Source organism: Melospiza georgiana, chromosome 5 (assembly GCF_028018845.1).
Source record: "Melospiza georgiana isolate bMelGeo1 chromosome 5, bMelGeo1.pri, whole genome shotgun sequence".
Taxonomy (NCBI): Eukaryota; Metazoa; Chordata; class Aves; order Passeriformes; family Passerellidae; genus Melospiza; species Melospiza georgiana.
Genome location: NC_080434.1, coordinates 30,719,278 through 30,744,020, shown reverse-complemented (window position 1 = coordinate 30,744,020; position 24,743 = coordinate 30,719,278). Strand labels below are relative to the sequence as shown.

General features: G+C 41.8%; 1 protein-coding gene and 1 long non-coding RNA gene across 3 annotated transcripts in view; both read left to right on the top strand.

Annotated features, from left to right (window-relative positions):
• The first annotated feature begins 4,857 nt into the window (after positions 1–4,857).
• On the top strand, positions 4,858–6,270 carry LOC131084111 (uncharacterized). The gene is made up of 2 exons (XR_009114506.1): positions 4,858–4,965; positions 6,158–6,270. It is a non-coding gene; the product is annotated as an uncharacterized LOC131084111 (long non-coding RNA).
• A 2,104-nt stretch (positions 6,271–8,374) lies between these two features.
• Positions 8,375–24,743, top strand: part of LRBA (LPS responsive beige-like anchor protein) — a 368,385-nt gene continuing 352,016 nt past the window's right edge. For both annotated transcript variants that reach the window (XM_058024236.1, XM_058024237.1), the window contains exon 1: positions 8,375–8,774. In XM_058024236.1, coding sequence (XP_057880219.1) covers positions 8,556–8,774 — 219 coding nt within the window. In that variant the 5' untranslated portion in view covers positions 8,375–8,555. The remainder of the gene's footprint in view (positions 8,775–24,743) is intronic.

Here is a 24,743-nt window from a genome sequence, read left to right as displayed (position 1 = left end):
CATCATAGTCTGGGTCAGAATTCTTGCAATATTTTCAAGTGCTAGGATACTGCTGGGGCTTTTAAATGAAAGTGCAATAACATACCACAAGTTTAATTTCATTTATCTGGCCATATGTAAATCAATAATTTTGCAATGGTGTCTAATCCTCATTAACAGGAATGGATCAGTTTATCCCTTAGGCAGGTGAGTAGGTGGCTGGCAGCTGCAGAGATAATAGTCTTGCTTTTACTAATAACATTTGGGGTGATCACTTGCCATCATATTTAAATCACCACACAACTCCATCAACTCATCGCACAGTTCATCTCTTATCAACATAAAGAAGATGAATTTCACACAGACCATTCATTGAGGTAACAGCTGGGACTGGCTTCGTGTCCCTTCCTGCTCCTTCCACAGATGAATTGCTGTAACATCAGTAGTACTTCTTATCAATGTATTACCATCTGGTCGAGTGTTATCAAACCAAGATGTACATCATGCAATGCAGATTGTTTAGATCCAACTTTGCTCAATTAATTCTTCCTTAATTCTATCTCCTCATTTTGCCTTAATTCCATACCCTAATATAGGGTCCCTGCTACAGATTTTCTTCTGATCTCCTATCTCCCCTGAATTAGCTAGATGTTTACAGAATTTTGAGGTGCAAGTACTTTTTTTATTTTCAGTTGGCGCTAACTGGAGTAATTGGATCAGTGGCAAATCACTGGTTTCATAAATTTAATGGGTACAGCATATGGGGGATAATACAGAAAGGATTATGTAAAAGATTTGTATCTTCAGGAAATGCTGGCTTCCACAGTGCCTGATGCTTAACAATAAGCTACTGTCTCAGAGCACCAGGCTGCTTTGCAAAGAAGGCAGTTTCAGTGACTTGATATGTAAAACACCAAAGCTAATCCAGTCAGACAATCCTTGATCACTTTGTGACTCCTCAGGTAAATAAGTAAAAGAATGTTCCTTGGTGCATGTCTTCTAATAATCTAATGAAAGACACTGCAGGTTGGTAAAACTGCAATCTTCTAAATATTTTATTCCTGCTTCCATTCTGTTCCTAAAGCAGGAACAGATTCATTACTGCTCTGTATGGACTGTCTCCCTGGGCATTTCCTTGCCATTGATTCCTGTTTCTCTAAAACAGGCTCTTTGTCTCCATTCCTTCCACTTTCTGCTGTTCCATCCTCTGTTTAATTCACCTCATTATTTTGATATTGTCCTTCTCCCTCCTTCTAAAATGTGATCACCTTTTCTTCCTTGACCTGCCCATCGTCCTACACAAAGCCCTATTAAATTTCCTCCCTCCCACAGAGTCTCCTCCCTCTGAATCCTAGAAAAGCATCAATTTGGTAGGAGCTATATTGAAAATAAAATGAGGTAGCAAAAATATATGTGTGACAGAAAAATATAAGGAATTAGTAGCTATAATAGAAAGGTTTCTGGTGAGCCAAAATCAATATAGCATCCCAAATGTACATAAGCTATTAAAAAAAAAAGAAAACCAAATACAGCACGAATTTTCAGAGACACAATCTCCCCCTTATTTTTTTTCCTTTTCGTGTAGCCACCAGTTGCTATGTGGTCTCTGGGAAAAAAATGACTTTGCCAAAATCCTCAGGCTTGTCTGTTCTCTTCTGTTTTTGATTCAGTGTTGTGATCTAGAGGAGTACTAAAAGCCAGAGGGGGATCATATGGCTCCTGTGTCCATTACAGGAGCATCTCTCACCTTTGTAGTTCAATCTGTACAACAGAACTGAAAGACTGAAGCATCACCATATCTACCAACTGGGAGCTGCTTTTTTAATAATAATAGCAATCATTCAAGCTTTTGTTACTCATTCCTTGCTGTGATGTAGCACAGGCCAGCAACTGCATTTACTCCACAGATCTTAATCCAGCCTCTGTGAGAAGCAATTTGTTGGGGATTTCAAAACATCTGCTGAGATCATACGAGAGTTTTATGCAGAAAACCTCTCATAATCCCTCTCAAAACTCGAATATGGAGTTATTTCTGGATCTTATGCTTCTTTTGGACCAGGCTTGGCTGGACAGTTTGAACAGTATGTTAAAAACAACAGCAGTGCAAGCTGAATGTGATGAGGGAAGGGTTAGGAGCAGCTGCTTCCACAGGCTCACAGAATCCTTTGGCTGCAGCACAGCAAGGCAGGTAAGCACCTGCAGACACCTCCTTCCAGCACACTCTGCAAGTGCACAGATACCTGACCTCATAAATTTAAACTTGGCTTTCAGTGAACAGGGCCCAAGTGAAGAAACATGATTTGTAGTGTTCTGTTTGCTCATGTGAGGCACCTTTGTTTTGCCCAAAACCAATGTAGGGTTTACTACCAAAGCAGAAAACAAAGCAAACGTGTCTTTCAGTGCTGCCAGAAGTTGGATTCTGAAGAGGACTATAACAACAAGAATTACATCTTTTAGTACAAATGTGTGAGTAGAAGAAAAAGGCTAACAAAATAATGGTGCAGAACTAAAGGAAAAGTAAGGACTGCTCATTAAGAGTAGTACATAATGAGGTGTTCCATAAATTTATTCAGAATTTGCTGTGGTAAAACTTCATGAGACATTTCCTGATATAACCTGCATAGTGTAAGGAATTACAATGACATTTTGAAGACTCCTTCTAGGTTAAGAGAACCAAAGAAACAAGGTAAAGCAGTTTTTTCAGCTCAGTGCCTGCATAAATTCCTTAGAGAATGGAAATGCATTTTCCAATGCCACCTAGCTGAGACTCATTAAACATTCATTTATTAATTCTGTATTTTAAGAACACTGATAGCAGCAATCTACCAATCATGAACACATGATGCAGACAAATTAGGAGTTAGACTGATTAAACTTGTAAAGAAAAATGAGAAAAAAATCACCATCTGCATTTAAAAAAGTATATTATAAAAATATAAAATCCTACATTATAAAAATGCACCAAAATATATCAAAAAATGAAATAATGCCATCAAACACATACTGCAAAAACCTTCACACCTAATCAAAAAGAAAGCAAGCTTTCTCTTTAGGCAAGGCTGATCTTTGCTTTGGGATGACATTGCTCTCTTGATGTACTATGCTCTCTGTAGAAACTGAGGAGACCTGTCATATTTAAGGTGAACCATATTTAAAAGAGGCTTTTTCATCTGAATTTTAATATCCATGATATTAAAATAGTAAAGGATTTTTAAAGAAGCTCTAAATCATAGAATCATTTAGGCTGGAAAAATCGCTCTTAAATCATGGAGTCCAACCATCAACCCAGCACTGCCAATCTCACCCCTAAGCCACGTCCCCAAGTGCCACATTCACACATCTCTTAAATACTTCCAGGGATGGGTGACTCCACCACTTCCCTGGGCAGCCTGCTCCAATGCTGGATAACCCTTTGATCCTAATATCCAATCTAAACCTCCCTGGCACAACCTGCAGCCATTTCTTCTCATCCATTGCTTGAGATTAAGAAGCATTTGGTCATAAAAAGTTATAAAATCATGTATTACTTCTCTTCCCTCATTTTGCTTAAAGGCAGAGTATTAAACTGCTAAAATATACTTAGTTTAAAACTTTTTTTTGATGTTACTAGGTGTCATGAAACCCCCTCAGACCCCACGAAATTGAACATCAATTTACTTGCACTGTGAAAGCAGAAGAAGAAAGTTATGAGGTATTGTGGACCCTTGCTTTCTTCTCCTTTATGAACTAAATGGGAGCTTTTACTTAAAAGATCTGATTCCTGTGCACTTCTCAGATTTAGCTGCAGCAATTTAAAGGGTAATGACTCCAGCTGCCAAAAATTACTCTTACAAGAGATGCAATGGAGCTGGCCACGGGTCTGTTCCTCAGCTGCTGTATTTTACTTCTCCACCAGCTATTAATGCACATTGAAATGACCCCCAGGGCTTCTATGCCTGGCTCCCTCAGGCTCTCCTCCTGCCAGATGCTTGAGTCTCGTCACCATCTCTGGGGCTGCTCCAGGACCTGCTCCAGTGTGCCCAGGAGCCTTTGTACTGAGGAGCCCAGAACTGGACACAGCATCCCCAAAGGGTCTGACCAGTGACAAATAGATGGTTCAGAAGGTTTGAACAAAGCTTCTAAACCAGCACCCACGGTAATACTTCAAGGTTATTTAAAGAAAAAGTATAATTTTTTCTTCAAATGGGGCCCAGAGACCTTGCTTGTACTTTCCACAAGATCTTGTGGAGTTCATTCCTAAGATGGGGTTTAAGTCAATTTTTAATCCACACTTTCTGATTTTTCTTTTGGGGTGTAAGGTTTACAGAAAACTTCTGTCCTTTTTTTATTCTCTTAGCACAACACTTTCAGTTTGCTTGTGGGAGGCAGAACCAGCACTGGGCGTGTAACCACACTTGGGGAGCTCAGGACCACAGGGTTTACTTTTAACTCTCAGCTATCTTTTGAATAACTTTTTTTAATCCAGTCTAGTCTGTTTCTCCAGATCTTTGGTGATGGGTTTTTGGCACGGTTCCTTGAACATAAACCCAGCCCAAACTGAGATCAACAGGTCAGCTGAAGAATTTAACACTGATTTTAGCTGGTTGAAAAATCATTTTTAAACAATTGTCTATGGAACTCTGAACTGGCAGCCTTCTGAACTTTACTGGCCTTACTCATGCACATACCCCACTGCCTTTAACAATCAAGGCCACTCAGGGAGTATTTATTTATCTGTAAGGAAATACAGGAAGATCTGACAGAATTCAACGTGACAGTGCTGCTTTTCCTGGCAAGCTGAACTTGCTGGCTATTGGAGTAGGCAGTTTAGATGAAAACATCTGAAATCCATTAAGTTGGATTTTTGCAATTATTGTATTTTATGTATTTTCTTTCTAGTGAGATGTTAAAACAAAGAAGAAAGCAGAAAAATATTAACAATAAATGTTACATTCTCTTTGGATAACAAGAGAGGCCACAAACAGAACACATACTCCAAGTCACTAGGTATGGAAAAAATTCAAAACATTATTTCATTTTTGCTTTTGCCTGGTGGAAAATAGCCTGATGGAAACCTTAAAGGCTGTGGAGAGAGGGTATACTTAAAAGCAGGCAGATAAAACTGACATGTTTGTGTACTTAGCCAGCTTAAAGGCTCAAATAAAAATGGTATGTCCCTTACAAGAGGGAAGGTAATACTTCAGCAAACTACAGGTGACTCAGAAAGACAGGGAAGATCAAGCAGTAGGTGTAAGGAATCCAAAACATGCATGGGAAATGCTGGCAGCAGCAAACACTAAGATTAAAATGTCAAGTTTACACAGCGTGTGTGTAGCCACACAAGACCACTGTAGCTTTACAGAGACTGACCATGTCAACATTACAGTCCTAAACATTTCTCATTCTGAGGAAGAAACTGCAGATGTTTGCTGCTCAAATTAGAGACTACCATCCCTCCCTAATAATGTATATGTATGTATGTAACCAAGGAAAATGAGAAATGGAAAGAAAGGAGCTTAGTCTTTTCTTAGGACTTGGAAATTCAAACAGGAGAGCAGCTATGAAATGTTCTAGTCTTGACATGTTCTCTATAGATAAAAGTAACGATGTGAGAAAATTACGTAGGAAGAGAATGGAACAGGCATAATGGAATGTGTCTTGTCTTGAGTGCCTCATACTTTTTGCCCCAAAACTGTGGGAAATTTGATACCTACACATACTAAATATGGCATTCTCAAACTGGGCCACAGGCAAGTTAAAATTTTATACGATGTTGATAATAATATTAATAGTAATAATACAGTTAGTATAATAATTAATATTAAATAATTGCAATAATATATGGTATGCTTATAAAGAACATTGCAGATCGCTTCAGAAAAGCGTTTTCCAGAAAAACTGCGGTTTGAATTTGCTTCTACCTTTTTTTGTCTGTGTAAACACAGTCAGGGAGGGGTACATTCAAATGGTTCCATCCCGAACATGGTGCAGTATCAGGTTTTATTTCCCATACAAATGCCAGTTGTCCTCCTTGGAAATTCTTTAATGCTAGATCTCAAAACACAGAAATTTTTACCATTTAAAGATTCATTCCCTCCCCCTCCATAGAATTTCATAAATGACAGCTTTTTATGTCAGAGAGGATGTGAAGGGTTAAAAGGTACATCTGCTTATATTTGTTTTCCATATCTGTCTGCAGGTTACATTCACATTCCTGAGATGATCCTTCTTCTGGAAATCCTTGATGCTGTCATGTTGGCTGTGATACTTTATTAACAAACCTGAAACACTTGTTTGTGTATTAAACAGCTGGTACCAGACCCTACAGCCTTTAGGAGTGTGTCTAATCCTTACTAACACAGACAGCCTCCTTAAAAACGCACAGTTGAAGACTCCTTGAAAGAAAAGCTCAGACGAGCGGACCCTCCCACTCTTTTATTAACAGATACTCCGATTAATATCAAATAAATTCAAGTAAAAGGTCAAACAAGAGACACAGGATGGGGTTGATGCCTATTTATAGATCACCCTAGGAGAGAGCACAAAAAGGGCAGCACTTCTCGTGCTTTACCCCAGCTGTACGTGCAGGACATCGGGGCACCGGGCTTTGGCACTGCCGCCCCTTTGGGGAGACTTTTTTGGGGCTGGGGCGCGGCTGTGACGGCGGCTCTGAGAAACCCAAACAGCCGGCGCCGCCGCCACAGGCTTTTCACCTGAAGGAAGAGAGCGAGTTTTCCTTCCCTCATCCTGCTCCCTTTTTTCCTCAGCTCGTCACATCTGGGTGGCGTCGCTCATGGCCCACATTGCGCTCTCCAGGGAGCAGCAGCAGGAGGAGGAGGAGGAAGGACAGCGCGCCCGCCCATGCTGGAGGTTTGGGTGGCAGAAGCGACTCACCCGGCTCGCCGGGATCGTTCTGGCAGCAGCAGGAGCCGGAGCTGGACCATCCAAACAACCTCCGCTCCCGCACAGCTGCGCCTTTCCTCCGGAGAGGGTCCGCGAACGCCGAGCGCCCGCCTGGGAGCCCGCTGCCCGCACTGGGTTTCTGTGATTCTTAAAAAAAAACCTAGTGAGGCCACGTCTGGAGGGCTGTGTGTGGTTCTGGGCTCCTCAGGACAAGAGAGATAAGGAGCTGCTGGAGGGGGTCCAGGGAAGGGACACGAAGATCACGAGGGGTCTGGAGCATCTCTCTCATGGGGAGGCTGTGGGAGCCGGGATATCTTCAGTCTGGAGAAGACCGAAGGGGATCCCATTACTGCACATAAATATCACAAAGGTGGGTGCCCAGAGGATGGTGCCAGACTCTTTTCAGAAGTGCCCAGCCACAGGAACAGGACTAATGGCCATAAGCTAAAATACTAGAAGTTCCACCTCAGCATGAGGAGGAACTTTATACTGAGGGTGACAGAGTGGGATCTGTTCAGGGAGGACTCTCCCTCTCTGGAGACATTCCAGACCCACCTGGACGTGCCACCTGCTCCAGGTGACCCTGCCTTGGCGGGGGGAATGGATCCCATGATCTCCGGAGGCCCCTTCCCTACCAATTCTGTGAACAGTGCAATGGTCTGGGACAAGTTATTGCACACAGCCTTCAGGCCGTCCGGCCCACGCGGGCGCTGCACCCCCACAGGTGAGCGGCGTCCCCGGGCATGAGGGGCGTGAGGGGGACGAGGGCCAGGGCGCGGCTCGGGCTCACCTGCGCTCACCTGCGCTCACCTGGGCGTGCGCAGCCCGCGCCTCCCGCCCCGCGCCGGGCCCCGCCCGCGCCCGGCCCGCGCAGGCGCTCCGGGGGCTCCGCGCTGTCATGGCGGCAGCGAGCGGCAGCGCCGGCAGGAAGGAGATGGGGCTGACTGGGACCGCGCTGTGAGGCGGCGGCAGCAGCGGCGGGAGCAGCGGCGGCTGGAACTTGAGGCGCCTTTGGGCGGGCGGAGTAGCGGCCGGCGCAGCCCAGCCCAGCCCGCAGCCGGGCAGTGCAGCCGCCTCCGGCCCCGGAGCCGCGCGTCGGGCAGCCCGCGCCCCCTGCGCAGCCCGCGGTGAGTGCGAACTTGGCGGGGCGCTGCACCTGCCCGGGGCCGTGCCCCACAGAGCCGGGGCCGCGGCGGGCAACAGCCGGGCGGGAAGGAGGAACGCGTTCCCTCTTGGTAAAAAGAAAAAAAAAAAAGGAGAAAAAAGCAGATTAAACCCGTGAGGTGGGGGCTCGGAGCGCGGCGGGTCCGGGAGCACTTCCGCGGGGAGAGGCGCGAGCGCTCCCAGGGCGGCTCCCGCCGGGAGCGGGGCAGGGGCCGGGACGCGCGGGCTGTGGGCAGCGCCTGACGGAGCGCGGGCTGAAACACACTCGGGCTGTCCTTCAGGGCTGCGGACACCTGCCCGGGGGCAGCGCTCTGACAGACGCCTCCTGCCGAGGAGAGAGCCGCGATTTCCAGGGCGCGTCCTCCCCGGCCGCCCGACGCCCTCCCCCGCCGGACGCCGCTTTCCTCGGGAACCGGAGCCCAAGGGAAGGAAGCAGAGGCCGCCGCTCACCTTCCCGGCTGGGCAGCGCTTCCCGGAGCGGCGAGCGTGTGGAGCTGGCGCTGGAAGCCGTAGCCTGCGGTGAACTGGCCATGGCGAGTGAAGGCAAACAAGTTGTTCAGCCAACAGGTGATGATGGAGGAGGAGGAGCGGGAAGAGAAGGAAATGCTGCTGAAGGGGGAAGTGTGCTGCAGCCTTTGAATCCAGGAGTCCCCATCCGAGGCATTAAGATGAAATTTGCTGTGCTGACAGGACTGGTGGAAGTTGGTGAAGTGTCCAACAGAGATATAGTCGATACCGTGTTTAACCTGGTAAGTTGATTGCCTGAATGAGGGGAGAAAACAGCATGAGTGTGCAGAAGAATCTGCAGGGTTTTTGATGCTGTTTTTCTGTTAATATTTTTTTTTCACCATGCTGGATTTCAACCATATTCTTTTTACTTACCTCAAAGGCTGGGAAAAAAGCATATCAGCCTCTTCATAGATACTCTTATACTTGAATCAGCTGTAAGCATCCTCCTCCTTCGTTTTCCTCACAGAAATTGTTGCTTTATTTAGAAATGAGAAATGTATTGTTATGTTTAAACATTTAACGTTTACTCAACAAGAAAGTTAAGTGTTAATTTAGTAACTCAAACTGTCATCAAAAAACACACACTGTTTTAAGTCAAAGCAGTTTTCCGAAGATGTTTACATCCCTTCTTGCTTCCTGTTGGTTTTGGAAGTAGGTAGAACTTTCATGTTCATGTGCAGGGGGTGAGAATGTCAGGGAGTAGTTCATTCAAACATGTTTTACACAGTCTGCTTTTTGGGAAGACCAGAATATGGTTTGTGTCCTTTTAAATTAATGAATTAGGGACTTAGCTGCTATTTTTTGAATGCTGTGTGGCTGTATCTAATATTTCATAACTCTCACTAAAGATTGAGGATACAACTTTTCCTTGTTGAAACTACAAATTTAATATATACCACTGAACTTTTTGGGCCAGTTGCTTTAAATTGCCTGATTTAAAGCAAGTAGACTAGTAAGTAATGTTTCCTTGATGCAGGAGATCAAATATTAGGAGAAAAACCCTCAAGTTTACAAAGATACTCTGCTATTACCAGAGGTCTTAAAACATCTCTAAAAACAATTGTTGTCCCTCCTCCTTCCTTTGAGTGAGCAGCTCTGACTGTAAAACAATGTGGTTTCTGACAGACCAGGAAGTGAGAGTATTTAATAATTTAAAGCTCAGTAACAAGAAAAGGTGAGGCAGAAGTCATACTGGTTTTTTATGCTGTTTGCATTTCAGTCATTTTGGTTTTGATATTCTTTGCTACATGCAAGTTTCAGTGGTCACTAAATACTTGTGTGCAGTGTCTGTTTAATGTTTTTCAGTGTTATCTTCTTGGGTTATGATAAATACTTGTTTTGAAATATTTTTGCATTAAGAGTGTAGTGCCCTAGATTGTTTGGATGAAAATCTCAATACAGGGGAATGGCAGTAGTGACAAAAATAAAGTGCAGATCAGAGGTTTCATGGATTCTTCAAGTATGAGGAAGTGATTAAAGGTACTTGGAGTCCACTTGACAATGTCCTGGACTAAACAGAGTGCTCACATATATAGACATGAGGTTCAAAAGGAAATTCTGGTGAATAATTTAGAATTCAGGACGCTTGTGTGAGGGGAAGTTGTTCATGAACATGTTAAATTTTACTTTGTTTCTAGTGTAGCCTATTGAGTGGTGTGCTGGAGGTGTATTTTGTGGTAGCAGTGGAAAGAGGTTCAGCAGAATAATTAAAAATGTAAAAGCTCTTTGATTCATATGATTCCTCTTTTGTTCCATTTTGGAGAAAAGAGGGCCAAAAACTTCAGCATGATTTAGAATACACCTGATTTTAGATTAAGAGAATTTGATGTGTGGACTGCATTTTCTTGGATCTTCATTTCCCAGATAGACAGGAGAGATTTTCTGGCATTGGAAATTTTTGAAACTGTGTTCTCACTCTTTCTACAAGTGAAACAGCAACCCTGCCCTCTCTGAGAAGATTCCTCAACCGTTTCAGCACACCTGCCTGCATGTGGGAGGCTAAAGGTCATGCTTGTGCCCCACATTGTTTTATTAGCTGTTGGGTGTCATGACACAGCCAGCAGTTTGGTAGTAAGGACACTTTACCTGGATATGTGAGAACAAAATCCAAATTTTGGAGCCATAGCAAAAACAGTAGGCCCCTTGATTTCTTTGAGACCTAGGGAAACATCAGCTAGCTGGCAAACCAGGTATTTTGGAAGGTAATGAAATGCATGAAAAAATCAAGCCAGCCAACAAACTTATATTTTTGTTACAGAAAGCCATTGTTTTCTAGATTTTTTTAAAATAAAAACTGTGAAGCTGACTTTGTGATGTAGCTTTTTGGGATGTGAGGGATATGAAGTCTCTCTTCAAAGCAATGCTCATTCATCTGTCACAGAGTTCTGCCTCTGTGAATTTGTTACCTGGGACCATTTTGTCAATTAATACCTCTGAAATCTCACTGACCAGAATTTAGGTGTGACAAGTACTGGTTAGCAGTGGTGTGCTTGGTTTCCTCTGTGTGGGTGCACAGAAGATCTGTAACTTTTAGCTGCAGAGGTGACTCTCAGCTCTGGCTTTTCTGGCACATTGTTTCCCAATGGCTCTGGGAGCGTGTTTCCGTGGGGGTGAGCAGGGGCTGTGACACACACACCCTGATCTGCTCTTGCCTGATGGGGTTTAGCCCTGTGTCGCCACCTGTCTGGTTTCATTCTGTGTGGTGACTCACAGGGATGGGAGCAGAGATCTGCTAGCCTGCTTCTCATGATTTGGAAAGAGGACACCTGCACTATCTGGAGTTTCATTTGGTCACTGGTTTGAGGCATCTTTAGAGCAGAGTGCAAGGAGGGCTGAGCAAATCTGGGTGAAAAGGTGGCTTAATATATTTATTCTTTCTAGCACAACCACCCTCAAATGTGAAGAGATTATTTTTAAAACAGGAATGTTAGGTGCCCTAATTTGAATTTCTTGAGAAAACATGTTGCTCTTAGTTATGCCCTTCCAACTTGCTGTAGCATAAGGAGGTTATCAAGAGAAGACCAAAGTGCTGTCTTGATGTTTCTCATCTTTAAGAGGTGATCACATTCTCTATGTGAAAGACTCAGGAGGTCAGAAATGTAAAGTGCACAGTAATTGATCTGCTGCTTACTAAAGAAATGTAAGACCCTGTAGCTCTGATTACTCGAGCAAATAAGTTGTTCACTTCAGCAGTGTTGGATCTTGGAGAGCCTCCTTTGACATTTTCTCTGTCCAGCAGTGAAACAAAGTGCTTAGTGAGCTCACTTCTAGCCTCAAAACTCCACTAGTCTCATGTTGTTGTCTTTGGAAATTCTACTCCTAGAAACATACAAGCTGATCTGCTTTGTTTTGGTCAGTTTCTCAATGAATTCAGCTTCCCAGCCCATGTTGAAAATTTCTTTGTGTATTTCAGCACCTCGTAGAAGTGAAGAGGGAAATAGGAGCTTTCAAGAAACTGATTATTCTGTGGACAACTTTGAAAGCATGTTCTTACTCAAGTATTAATCTGTTCTGATACTTTTTTAGATAGAGCAAGCTAAACTATGGATATATATTCCTCATGCATTGTGAATTTTATTTTTAATTGACTTTGGGCCGCAATAACTCCTTTAATTGCCTTTGCATACAAATCAGGTGAATTCCTGTTCATTACCTCATATTTGCCCCCTGAGTTTATTAAAATAAAAAAGCCTCCTGGTTGGAGAAATTGATAGAATGAAAAAATAAATTACTTTACAGTGGGATCTGTTACTAACTTAAAATAGTTGTAAGCCAGTTTTGTTTAAAAAAGCTTTAGTGCTTCAAACTGTTTTATTGATTATAGTATAGATTGTTACTTGATTTGGCTCAATTCTTCCCCTCAGTCTGTGTTGCAAAGACTTTTTTTTAAAATTTATTTTCACTTTGGTGAAGATAATGTGTAGTTGTTTCTGATTCTATTCAGGGATTGTGAGATTCTCACCAAGAGTGACAAAGTGCAAATGAGAAAGAAACACAAGTTTTTATCACCTTTGGAGGAAAAATAATGGGATCTGAGGAGCAGAGGCTTAAATTGCTTTGTAAATTTAATTTGTCAGCTCTTTCACTTCTGCCAGACAAACTAAAACCACAAACAAAAAATCAAACTGACTTAAAAAAATTCTTACAATTATTTTCCTGCTGATACATCGTCACATTTCTAATTTGGATGATTTGGGCAAACTAATGCAACTAGAACCTTGTAACTCATAATGGTTTTAATGAAGTCTGAATTTCCCTTTTCTCATATCTTGTCACAGACTTACTTTGCATGTATCACGTTGTGGAAACCTCACAAAGTTAATGCTGAAGAATTAAATGTATTGCAGTGGTAAAAATCCACCATAAATGTCTTTATAACAATGCATTCCTTTCATTACATTACTGTATGTTTTTAGAGACTTTATTTTCTACATAAACCTATCGATGCTGATGACAAGGGAGAGTAACCAAGTGGTTCCTAGAATATCACTGAATGTTGTGTGTTTCCTGGTAGATGCAGTGTTCCTTAGCAGCTTCCCAGTAAATGCACCTCTGGCTACAGTTATCCTAGTTCAGTCACTTCTGTCCACTTAAAGTGCAGATGATAAGGTAAGTCTGTGGCTTCAGCTGGGTCAGGCTTGTAGGGTTTTTAAAAAAAATCATGGTAAATTGATCAGTCAGCTGTGTTAGAGGTCATACATGGTTTTTACTTATTGAAGTGATGCATATTGGGGTTTTTTCAGGTGTTGATGCAACTTGGACCTTACTTTGTACTTAGTGGAAATATTACTCTATGTAATATTTCATGCAGGAACTGAGGGAAATTTTGTGATTGGCTGAGAAAGGTGTGGAATGTAGTGAGGTGGTAATGGCAATCTTTAATTAGGCATGCAACAATGATGAAGAAAATTGTCCAGGCTCTGAAGAGGAGCTGGTTTGTACTTTGGCTGTAGTATCAAGTCACTTCTGTAACTGCAACTTAAAGCACAATGTAGGACAACAAAATATTGAGGACAAAATTTCAAAGACTGCATGGGAAAGTGTTCAGTTTTGTTTACTCCTTTGCTAAGTTGCCAGACTTTTGTAGCTTGGTGTGTCCAATATGAGATTTCAGGTGTCTCTGAAAGCCTGGAACATGCTTTGTGTTTTACAGCAGTGTTTGCATCCTTTACTGACATTAATAGACTCTGTACAAACATAAAGCCACAAAAGCAAAGCTGAGCTGTGCATTTATTTGTATCTTGTCTCAATAATGCAAAATTCTTGACAATTTTTAATTAGCAGATTGTTCTACAACGAAGCCTGGTCAAAATGTGTTTATAGCATGGCTCAGAACTCCCCTTTAGAGGGGAACACATCAGTTCAATGACAGATTTTTCTAGGTGGTGTCTGGTAACAGAGGAGAGGGAATCAGGTTTCCATTGCAGTTGCTTTGCTGTCTCTGGGAAGGGTTTTTTGCTGCTTCTGCCAGACAGTCCTGGGCTGGAGGGACCATGGGCCTGCCCAGCAGTGCAGAGAGCACAGAAACCTGGGGCCATATGGACTGGCTCAGGAAAAGCATCTGCGGATTAGGGAATAGAATGAAATTAGTCAAAAGCATCAGGGAAGCAGGTGGATGGCATGTCAAGGTTGCCACAAAGGCTGGATATTGCAGAGTAATACAAAAATGAGTATTTATAATGCATGTTAAATCAGCACATGTTGGTTCACTCCTCTGATAATCTCTTTGAAGATGAGTGTGAGTGAAGAGAAGGCTTTTGAAGTTGCTGTATTGGCTGAGCATTGGAGGTTGAGGAAAATCAAAGATGAAGTATTTGCTCAATTCTTTTTTGAGGTAGTGTTGGTTTGGTGCAGTGTTCAGTACTCTGGTTAGTCAGGTGTACATTCAAATGCTGAAGTTTGCTGGGAAGTCCCTGTCTTCTGAAAATCATCATACTTGATTTTTTTTTGGCATGTGTTATGGATTGAAGTCTGATGAAAGATAAAAATGAGCTTTGTCTGTGGTTTCATTGACTATCTGTGTATTTGCTTTACCACCTCTTGTTGAACCTGTGCTCATTCTGAGCTGTCTCTCACTTGATGTGTTGCTCTGACCTTTTATTTTTTGCTAGATAAGTTGGCAGCTTAAAGCACTGATAGCTTCTGTCTTCATGCAGTCATCAAGTTCTTTATGAGCCTTAAGGAGAAGCTTTAATCCATTGCACAGATGAAGTAAGCTCTGCTGTTTAGTCACTGGAATGTGAAATAGCTTCTTGCTACCTTTGGTGTTTCTGTCTTTTTCTGTCTTCTTTAAAAGTCTCTTCTGTCAAATTCAGTCTTGCACGCATTAAATTTATGCATATCTTTTTAAAAACTTCTATTTATTTTAAATGGGTCAATCTGGCAGAAAGTTTTTGTTCATAATCACTAATTACAGTTAGCTAACTTTCTGCTGTTCAAGTGTCTTCCCCAGCCCCTGGAGGCCTTGCTGGCCTCTTCACAGCATTTTGCATAATGGTTTTTGGTATTAGCTTGACCTAATTACTAATGTCCTAATTTAGATTATGTTTCTGCTTTAACTAATTCTGGGTTTTTCTGGTGAACTCGATATGAGGCTAGATCATGTTACTGCCCAGCCAAAAGCTAGTTTGGCCATTTTTATATGACTCTGGGAAACCCTGGAGCTTTGTGAGCTTTGGCTGTTTGCCAGGAGGCCGAGGGCTCCATGAATATGGTAAAACAGGATCCTATTGCCCCTGCTTGGTGAGTGCTCTGCCTGGCCAGTGCAGACTGCAGTTTCCAGCATGCAGCACTCTGTGCTCAGGGCAGATAGCAATCGAGATGCATCCTTGCACAGCTGCTGTAATCAGACTCACCAAGTGATGATACTGCAGGAGTTGCAATAGTACCTTTCTCTGAGCCACTGGGGGCTTTGTGCTGACACTGGGAGCCTGGAATAATTTGTGAAAGCTTGTGTTGCCACAGTGCTTTAGATTCCAGAGCTTCACAAATAGGCATAAGTAGTTTCTAAATAGAAACTATATTGTGGAGAAGAAAAATCTAATGCCTTCTGTTGCACTGGATTCCCCTAGTAGTAACTGGGGAGCTGGGAGCAGCCCAGGCATGATTTTCTTGTTAATAGCTGCCTTGAAAAGATATTTAAATGAGAATTTCTAGTGGGAATGGGATGTGCTCTGTTGCCTCCTGTAAAAGTTTGAGCTGCAAGTCTCTTTACTGCAGCCTGCATATGAATAGTTGATGTTTTTGTGTTCTGCATATATCTTGGAAAAAAAATTCTATGTGCATCAATGCAGAAAATTCAGATTATTTTTTGTGTGACTGAAAAGCTGGAATTGAATTGTTCAGGCAAAACCTCTTCTCCTTTGTTGATGCAACTGAAGAAATCAAGACCTGAAGAGCTTCTGAGTTTTCTTTCCTTTGCAGTTGGAAATCAAAACCAGAGTAATGGTGTAGGACTCATCTGTTCTATGAAAGTGTGTTTTGTGTGTGTCAGCATTTCCCCTTTTTCCATCAGCAGTTGTTGTCTGAGGTGTGGACAGAAATTACTGAGATAAATTCACTAAATGGAGCCGATTCTATTTGCCCCACTTAGATACTCCAAATTTCTAGGTTTGTCCTGGACTAGCCCTGCAAAACAGTAACTGTAAGAATGCATGGGGTGACCTGTAGCTTATTTATTCTCTCTTTGGGAAGTCCTGAAATACAAGAGGCACCAGGAGGCAGCAGGTAAGATGGTAACTGCAGCAGGAGGGCAATTTCTGTAATAGAAGACCAGCAAGAAGAGAACCAGTAGCATTTCACAGTAAATTGGGAAATGTGTGATTTTGGAGTGTAGGATGCTGAATGTTTGCATGATAAACCTGTCACAAAGCAGTTCCTTTATCAAACTGTGTAGTTTGGGTGGGAATTGTACTGGCTGCTTTCCCACATATGATTTGGCTGGGGGTAGGTAAGGAATGAGATAAACCCTGTTGCTGTAGAACTGCTGAATAAAGGCTTTGCAGATCCTGCAACTTTTAAGTTTTAGTAATCTGTTATTAGAGAAGCTTCTAAATAGTGCTGTTTGCACTTCCTGGGGTTAAAAACAGTATTCCTTAAGACAGTTGTCCAGGTGGACCTTGAAATCAATCAGTGTTTGAGAAAACCAACCAAAAACCACCGTCATCAAAAAAAAACCCCAAAAAACCAAAACCACAATCCCCTTCCCCCAAAACCCCCCAAACCAACCTGAAAAACAACACAGCCCCCCTGCCCATCAAACCAAACCCAAAAGTTTTGTATGTGGAATCGTAGACTTCAGTTACAAAATATGGCCAGTGATACAGAAGTAGAATTGCTGATGAGCCTTATAACAGTGCCATTGAGGGGAGGATAAGAACCAAATGACTAATGTAGTGAATGGTGCATGACTGTTAAATAAACAAATGGAAACTATTAGTCCAGTCAGCATCTGCCTCCTGCTAATGTTTTTGTTGAAACTAAGCATGTGATTTGTCTCTAGTTGTGGTTGTGAACTTGATTGAAAAGAACTTGCAAGCTTTTTTTTCTCCCTGTATAATGGAAGCTTACTTATAATGTAGGATTTGCTTCCAGTATGTAATTTAGGTACCCTAGTGCCTGACTTTTAGCTATCTGATATGGAGTATAAAACTGAGTAACTGTGATTGCATTTTTTAGAATGTACTTTGAACCATCAAACATGAGATGGGAGATGTGTGTTTTTAATGTATTGCTGCTGTTATAGAATAGGAGAACACCTGAGATGCTGGGAATGGTATTTCAATTGGAATTGCAAAAGATTCTCTGTCCAATTTGTAATCTATAGTTAAAGGTCACCTTCTGAAGCTATGATGTCTTTATCACTTCAAATGTCCTTGTTTTAAATGGAGTAGCAGTGGTGCTCAACTGAACAGTAAAGTGCAGTGAAAGGAGTTCTCAGGATCAGTAAGTGTACCAATGGTTTCCCATCTTTATATAAATCAGTAAATGATTATGAGGAAATTATTGCCATGTTTCCTTGCCCATTTCTACCTTAAAAGTGAGGTCCCAGTCTTGTGCCACCCTAGATTATCCGCTGCCTAACCTCACACCAGGACACTGCTTTGTCCTTTCTGTGCCCCCTTGCCTCCTCTTCCATGACCTGGCACCTGCTGCCCTCACCCTTGGCTGCAGAAATGAGTCTGAGCACTCGCTGGAATCTGTGGCTGGCTGGCAGTCTGCGAATGCCACTGTGTGCTGCAGTTGCTGTGGCTCAGCTGATTGGCAGGAGCATTGCCTTGGGGACATGTTTATTCCATGACTCATCTGAGACCTGGTGCTGAAGACTTGTGCCCTTCCTGTGTACTGCTTTTAAAGAGGAATCTCTATGGCTCTTTGGGAGTTTTGCTGATTTGGTGAAGTCTCACCTCTGCAGGAAGTGAAAGCCATCCTGATTTCTCCCCTTAGCAGGAGGAGATTCAAATGGCCATTTGTCAGGATTGAGGATGCTGTGAGTGACTTGTAAAGGAGCACTTGTAACACCTCTGATGCAAAGACTAGGCTCATACACAGCAAAAAATGCCAGATTAATGAGTTTGGGGAGAAGGCACAGAAAGAAACAAATGTCAGACCTTGTGGTTGAGGTGTTTGAATAAGGTTTTCTAGACACTCATACATGACAGGGAAGGTTTGGAGCTGGAAGACAGTGGATTTCTTGCCTGCATGTTAGGACTTTTACCAAAGATTTCTTTGTAATGTACCAAATCCTGACTTCATTCCTGGAAAGTGCATTATTTCAGGTGAAGGGCTTTGTCCAATGACTGAGATATCAGTAGAGTTGTTTAGACATATTTCAAAAAGGTAGAATTTAGATGGCAGAAACTTGGGTTTCCTGCTTCATGATGGTGCTGTCATTTTTCAGCTACGTGATATCCCTCTTTCCAACTGGATCATGAGGAAATTGAAAAAAATGTCATATAACACTTCTTGATACAAGTTAGTGTAGTGTATTTTCTGCCCTCTCCTCCAAAAAAAAAAGGCATGTGGTGAAAATAATTTTCACATTGTCAGATGATGTAGGTGACTGTAACAAGCAAACTTGTCAGTTCAGGCTTACCCTCAACTGGGTTTTGTGTGTGCAAATTGAGAAACCTGGAGTACTGGATACAAAGTGGAAATGGGGGAAAAAGCACTGAAATTTTATTTGAGTGCTGAGTTAGTCTTGATGTCTTTGTTGCTGTTCTTTAAAGATGGATGTGTCTGTAGGGATTCTTTAATTAGGTATGCAAGGAGTACTTGGGATCTCTTTCATTCTAGACATATGAATAGAAGTCTAGAGGAGCAACCAAGCTGCCCAAAGAAATCATCATAAAATAACATCACCCATGAGCAGTTTAGTTTAATCACTGTAATTGTGCTGTTATAAGACATGATTATAAACTATTTGTTTCAAATTCAAGCTTCTGGATTCAAATCCTGACTATCTAAATATCACGATCTTGTCACCACCTGTCCTATTAGGAAAGTTGTGGCAGACTGGTGAAGTTACCAGTGACTGGAAAAGGGAAAACATAACTGCCAGTGTTAAAAGAGGGAAAAAAAGGAAGAACCCAGGAGATTGCAGGCTGTTCAGTTTCACCTCTGTGCCTTACAGGATCATGGAACTGATACTCCTGGAAATTGTGCTATGGCAAATAGTAAATAAGAAGGTGATTGGTGAGAGCCAACAAGGTGTCACAAAGGGCAAATCAAAGGGCCTGACCAATTTGGTTGCCTTCACTGATGGGATTGCAGAACTGGTGGGTGAGGGAAGAACAGCTGATATCATCTCTGGATTGTGCAAAGCATTTGGCACAAGATCCTTGTCCATAAACTGGAGAGGTGTGAATGTGATGGATGTGCCACACACAGGATAACAGATTGCCCAGAGCAGCTGTGGATGCCCCACCCCTGGAAGTGTTCAAGGTCAGATTGGATGGGGCTTTGAGCAGCTTGGTCTAGTGGAAGGTGTCCCTGCCCATGGCAGAGGGGATGGAACAAAATTATCTTTAAGGTCCCTTCCCACCCAAACCATTTGGTGATTTTATAATTCTTTGTTCCTCTCTGGGAAAACCCACTTTCAAGTAGACAAGAGTGTCAGAAATTTAAGCTTAATTTACGTGTGGTGGCATGGGAGGGAGAGTTATTTCAGAGGCTTTTGACTTGTGCCATCTCTGTCACGTATTGTTTAGTGTCTGTGCTTTTGTTTGCTCTATAGTGTGACACTATCCTGTATTGCTGACATGTGGGGTTTAATGAGTGTTTCATGCCTCATTCCTGCACTTCTAGCTGAAATATCCTGAGCAGGATATTTCTGTGCATTTCAGCTTAGTGATGCTGCATATTACTTACAATGGGACTGGTCAGACACAGGCTTAGTTACCATTTTGCACCATGCATTATACCTACTGTGCGGAATAGCTCTTTAGCTCTGAAATACATTGACAGTGGGTCTTCTGAAGGTTGGCAGTGCTTTTGAGTTCTGTAGCACTGAGTGATCTTGATGCTTCACTTTCCAGTTAAAGTAGGTACATGGGGGAAGGAGGTGAACAGCTTTAAATGCTCATTTATAGTCATTTTCCAGCTGGATGTTCAACTTCTCAGCTTCTAAGAGTCAGCTATAATATTTCCTGTAGCTCTATTGCTCACATATATGAGGCCAGAGTTGTAGTTAGAATTCTGTTTCTCAACTCTTAAGGAGTTTTGTTTACCAAGGATCCATCTAAATGGGTTTGTTTGCCTGTGACCTTACTGTGCAAATTGGAAAGAATGCTTGAATGCACATATGGATTCTTACAACAGGTATTGATCATTATAACAATGGGATCGATGCAGAGTAAAGGATTTCTCAGTAACTATATGTGCAAATTTCTATATTAAAAGGTGCCTGAACCTCAGTCTTAATATTGAGAATTTTGAAGGCGAAGATGCCTTTGTTTAGGAAGGTTAATAATTTGCCCAAGAGGAGTTATTGCCCATTATGAGCCTGCATGCTAATTCTCTCTGGTTAAATTAACCATGGTGTCAAAGAAAACAGAATAATCAAATGTATGGATAGCAACTATAATTATGGAGTATTAGTTATGTGTGACTTAGTTGTGATCTCTGTAAGGCATTTCTGTGTTCTGGTGCTGTGACCCTGTAAGGTATTTATAGAGTCAGATGTGTACTGGAAATGATGTTGAGATACTTGAGCAGTGGCTGTGAAGAGTCAGTGGTTCATACCTTAAGATTGCTCAGTGTCTTCTGTTTTAAGCAATCTTCAAGGATTTTCTCAGAAGTTCTACCCTTTCTTTGCAGGCACTATGTGATACTGTGCTCCAGCGACGTGTGGGCTCAGCCTTTGCTCACATAACAACAGATCTTCTAACACAAACTCTCTCTGCACAGACAGTACTGACAGCAGGCAGGCTTAGATTAGATGTCAAGAATGTCTTTACTCAGTGGGTGGTGAGACACTGCACAGGCTGCCCAGAGAGGTTGTGGGTGCCCCCCTGCTGGCAGTGTTCAAGGCCAGCTTGGATGGGGCCCTGAGCTGCTTGATCTAGTGGGTGGCATCCCTGTGCACAGTGGGGACTTGGGAGCTAGCTACTGTTTATGGCCCCTCCCAGCTCAAACCATTCTGTGATTCTGTGCTTTCAAAGCAGCAGCAAATGTGTGTTTGCTGCTGGGTGCAGTCAGGCTTATCAGAGAAGTTGAGTTGGAACCTAGAAAAGGAGGATGGTCATGTTGGGCTTCCCACTGCTTGGCCCAGCTATTCTTCCTCCTTGATAATCAAGGATATTGAGTCTGAGTACCTGGCTCTAGAGCTGCCTCATTATGCTTGTGTCATTGTGTTTTTATGTGAAGTGTGAATTCCTTTTGCATTTACAAGGCAGAAAGGAAAGCATTTGTTCTGTTTGTTGTAACTCAGAATGTGACTTTTCCAATAAATAGCCACACAAACTTTACAGACTGGAATGAAACAGTGCAGTTTCAGCAGCACCCATTGTTCTTCTACTTTGTGTACACATAATTGGTTCTGTTTCATCTGCAAATTCTGTTGTAAGGCAGCTGGAAGGCTGAAGCTGGGTTCTCATTCTGAAGGTGTAACAAGCTGTCCTTCTTTGAAGAGCTGATTTTCTCTTCTAATCTCCCCATGTTTTAAACACGTGGGGTGATTCTGTGATTGTACAATTATCTGTGAATACATATCAGGATATACTGCAAGATTTCACTGTTGTTAGCTCAAGTCATGAAACATCCTCTGAGGGATGCTGGCTATGTGTAGGTTGCCATTTAGTTACTTGTTTTCCAATTCATGAGATGTAAAAAAGTAAAACCCTGTTTAAAAACAAGAAAGTAAAAAGTGAAATTGTCAAATGAGAACTAGAAATTGTGAAGTGAGCTAAACTTTACCATTCTAAGACAATGTGGGTGTCTATTAATCACTTTGTGAACACCATAAGAGCAATATTCCTGAAAAGCCACTTCATCAGTAAGATAGTGCTGTGCTAATTCTGTTGTTGCCTAATATTGGAAAAAAAAAGGAGGTGGGAAGTCTAGTTTTTAAAGCATGTAATTTGTGACATGGGTATATTTTTAGCTGTTTTAACCTGTTATAACTGTGACTGAAGCTTTTCAGAAAGTAATGACCTGAAACCTGAAATGAGGTTACAGACGTTGAAGCTCTAGCAAGGATTGTATCGTTACAACTTGGCAGTGGAATATGAAGCTGTGTTGTTTAGGATTTCTGTCTTGCTGTGGCTGTGACCTGTCCCATAACAGTGACTGTCACTGAAGAAAATTTGTAAACACTCAAGTCCTCTGGTAGACTTGGGGGTGAGGAGCTACAACTTTTTTTTTTTTTAATTTATTGGGAAAATGACAAACTTTTGTGTTTTGTTGAAACACTCTATTTGTCCCAAAAGTTACCGTACTGCTAACTGCAGTGAGAAATCAGAGGACCTCATCATCTTTGTGTTGAAAATCTTATTGCCAATCACTACTTTACATAGTGCTTAGTTATGCAGAGGGAACTGAACACCAAGGCTGTTCTTGGTGACTGACAGTGGAGTGAGAGGCTTGTTCCTGTGAAGGCAGGAGACAGGCTGTGTTGTGCAAACAAGTTCCTAAAGTAGGGTGTCCTAAAACCTAAAGTCATGCTAGAACTTGTGTGATACTTGCTCGAAACCAAACCCAAATAATAGTAGTTGTGTGAATGCAAAATGCTTCTTTTATTTTTCTTTGAAGTGAAGAACAGCACATATCAGGAAGAGTAATAGTTGCTGTTTGTATTAACATATATTGGCAGAAATAATATTTGCTCTTTGTACTGAAAAAATAATTACCAAAGAAAGTATACAAATACAGAAGTAGTCCTATTTGCTAGTGCTAAAAGTGATGCTGGGAATTGTTTTTCTATTTTATCTGCTCATTCTCTCACGTGTGCATACTAAAGAAGCAGCTTTGAATGGAGGCAGAAGTGAAAATTCTCAGGTTTTCAATTGTGAAGTGAGAAATGTGTAGCTGTTAGCAGCTAGAATTTGGAGTTCCTGTACCTCATGTGCAGCAGATAGATTGTGGACAGATCTTTAAGTTGCCTAGTTTTGTGCAGCAAATGCCAGGTGTGAAGGATGATCTCTGAGGAAGGACAGATGTGTTATAATTTGAAGTGTCTGACTTGCTTGGCTTTGGCTGCAGCTGTTGTCACTGCCATTCCTGCAGATGGCCATAATCATGGTTACTGTCAACAGCTATCTGAGGTTAGAAACAAGAGCTTTTATTCTTACAATGTGGAAAACTTGGAAAACTTTTTGAACTGGTAACTGGACTAGTGCAATTTGAAAAAAATTAAGGTCCCTTGTCCCCTAAGATGATGCTTTTGAATTTATGAGAGTCTAATTGTGGATTTGGTGGAAAGAATTAAGGCTAGTAGGGTGGGTGATTCATGGACTGAATGCATGTGAAATATGGAAATATGTAAATTGGGTTATTTCATAATTGCAGCATGTTTCTGTATTGTGAATAAAAGCTGTTCCTAATTTTTGGAGTAATAGGAGGCATAAACAGAAAAATTTACTCCTGTTTCCCTACCAGATTCCTTAAAATTCTCCCTTAAATGGATGCATTTCTCAGGTTATTTATGACAGTCTAACAAAGTCTTGAGTCTTGCATGACTGACTTCATTCTCATATTTTTGGGTTGCAAAAATGTTACTGTGCTGTAAAGCTGAAATTAGTTTTGTATTAAACACAGTGAGAAATAGGACTGGAACATAACAAGAAAAAGAAATCTAATTTCATTGCTTCTTAAATGTAGTTATCTCACAAGAGCATTCTTCTGATTACCTGGAGTCATTTAGCACCATCTGTAGTGCCATGTGTAACATAGTTAAAGTGGTATAATAGGATAAACCCTGTTAAATTAAAAATGGCTGCTGAGCAAATGAGTATGTAATATTTTAGGAATTCAGGCATGTACCATGGAGAGGGGTTTTTATCTGTGGCTTTATTTTCTGCAGTCCTCTTTTTTCCCCGTTGGTCCCCTCAGTGCAGAGCTTTGGTGGTGATGAAGTGCTTGCCACTGATAAGTTTTCACAAGGAGAATGCTGTTGCTGTCTGTTGCTTCTGTATGTTCTGCTCAGTCTAGACCTGTGTTAGTGCTTTGCTCTTTGCTGCAGCCTCTCCTCTTGGCCTGGACTGCCCACATGCAGAAAAGGAGAGAAGCACTGTAATGATTGTTCTTTACTTCAGTGGCATCAGGATTTGCAGCAGTCTCCGGAGTTATGCAGCTGAATTAGCTCCAAACTTTTGCAAACAGCCCCACAACTGTTCAAGAAACAGGTGGATACAGTGTTCAGCACTCTGGTTAGTTGTCTTAATGGGAAGTGTGTAAATCAAAAATAGAACCTTGCTTCATATGACCTTTTGATTTGGAAGGGTAGTGACATTCAGCAAGATACTTGTAATTCATTTATGTAGTAAATAGAAAGGCAATGACATTTTAAGTAATGTTGATTTCTTCTTAAAGCTTTGTTTACCTTGTTTTTGAAAAAAAGGATCTTTAAGGTGATAGAATCACTGGACTAGCACAGTTATTGAATATGTTTTGTTGGTGTTGCAGTCAAATGCTCATTTGTTAGAATTTTCTAGATGTTGAAAGCTGTTCTCTTTTCTGGCTTGTCTGAAAATTGCTTTGTATAAATGTTACAA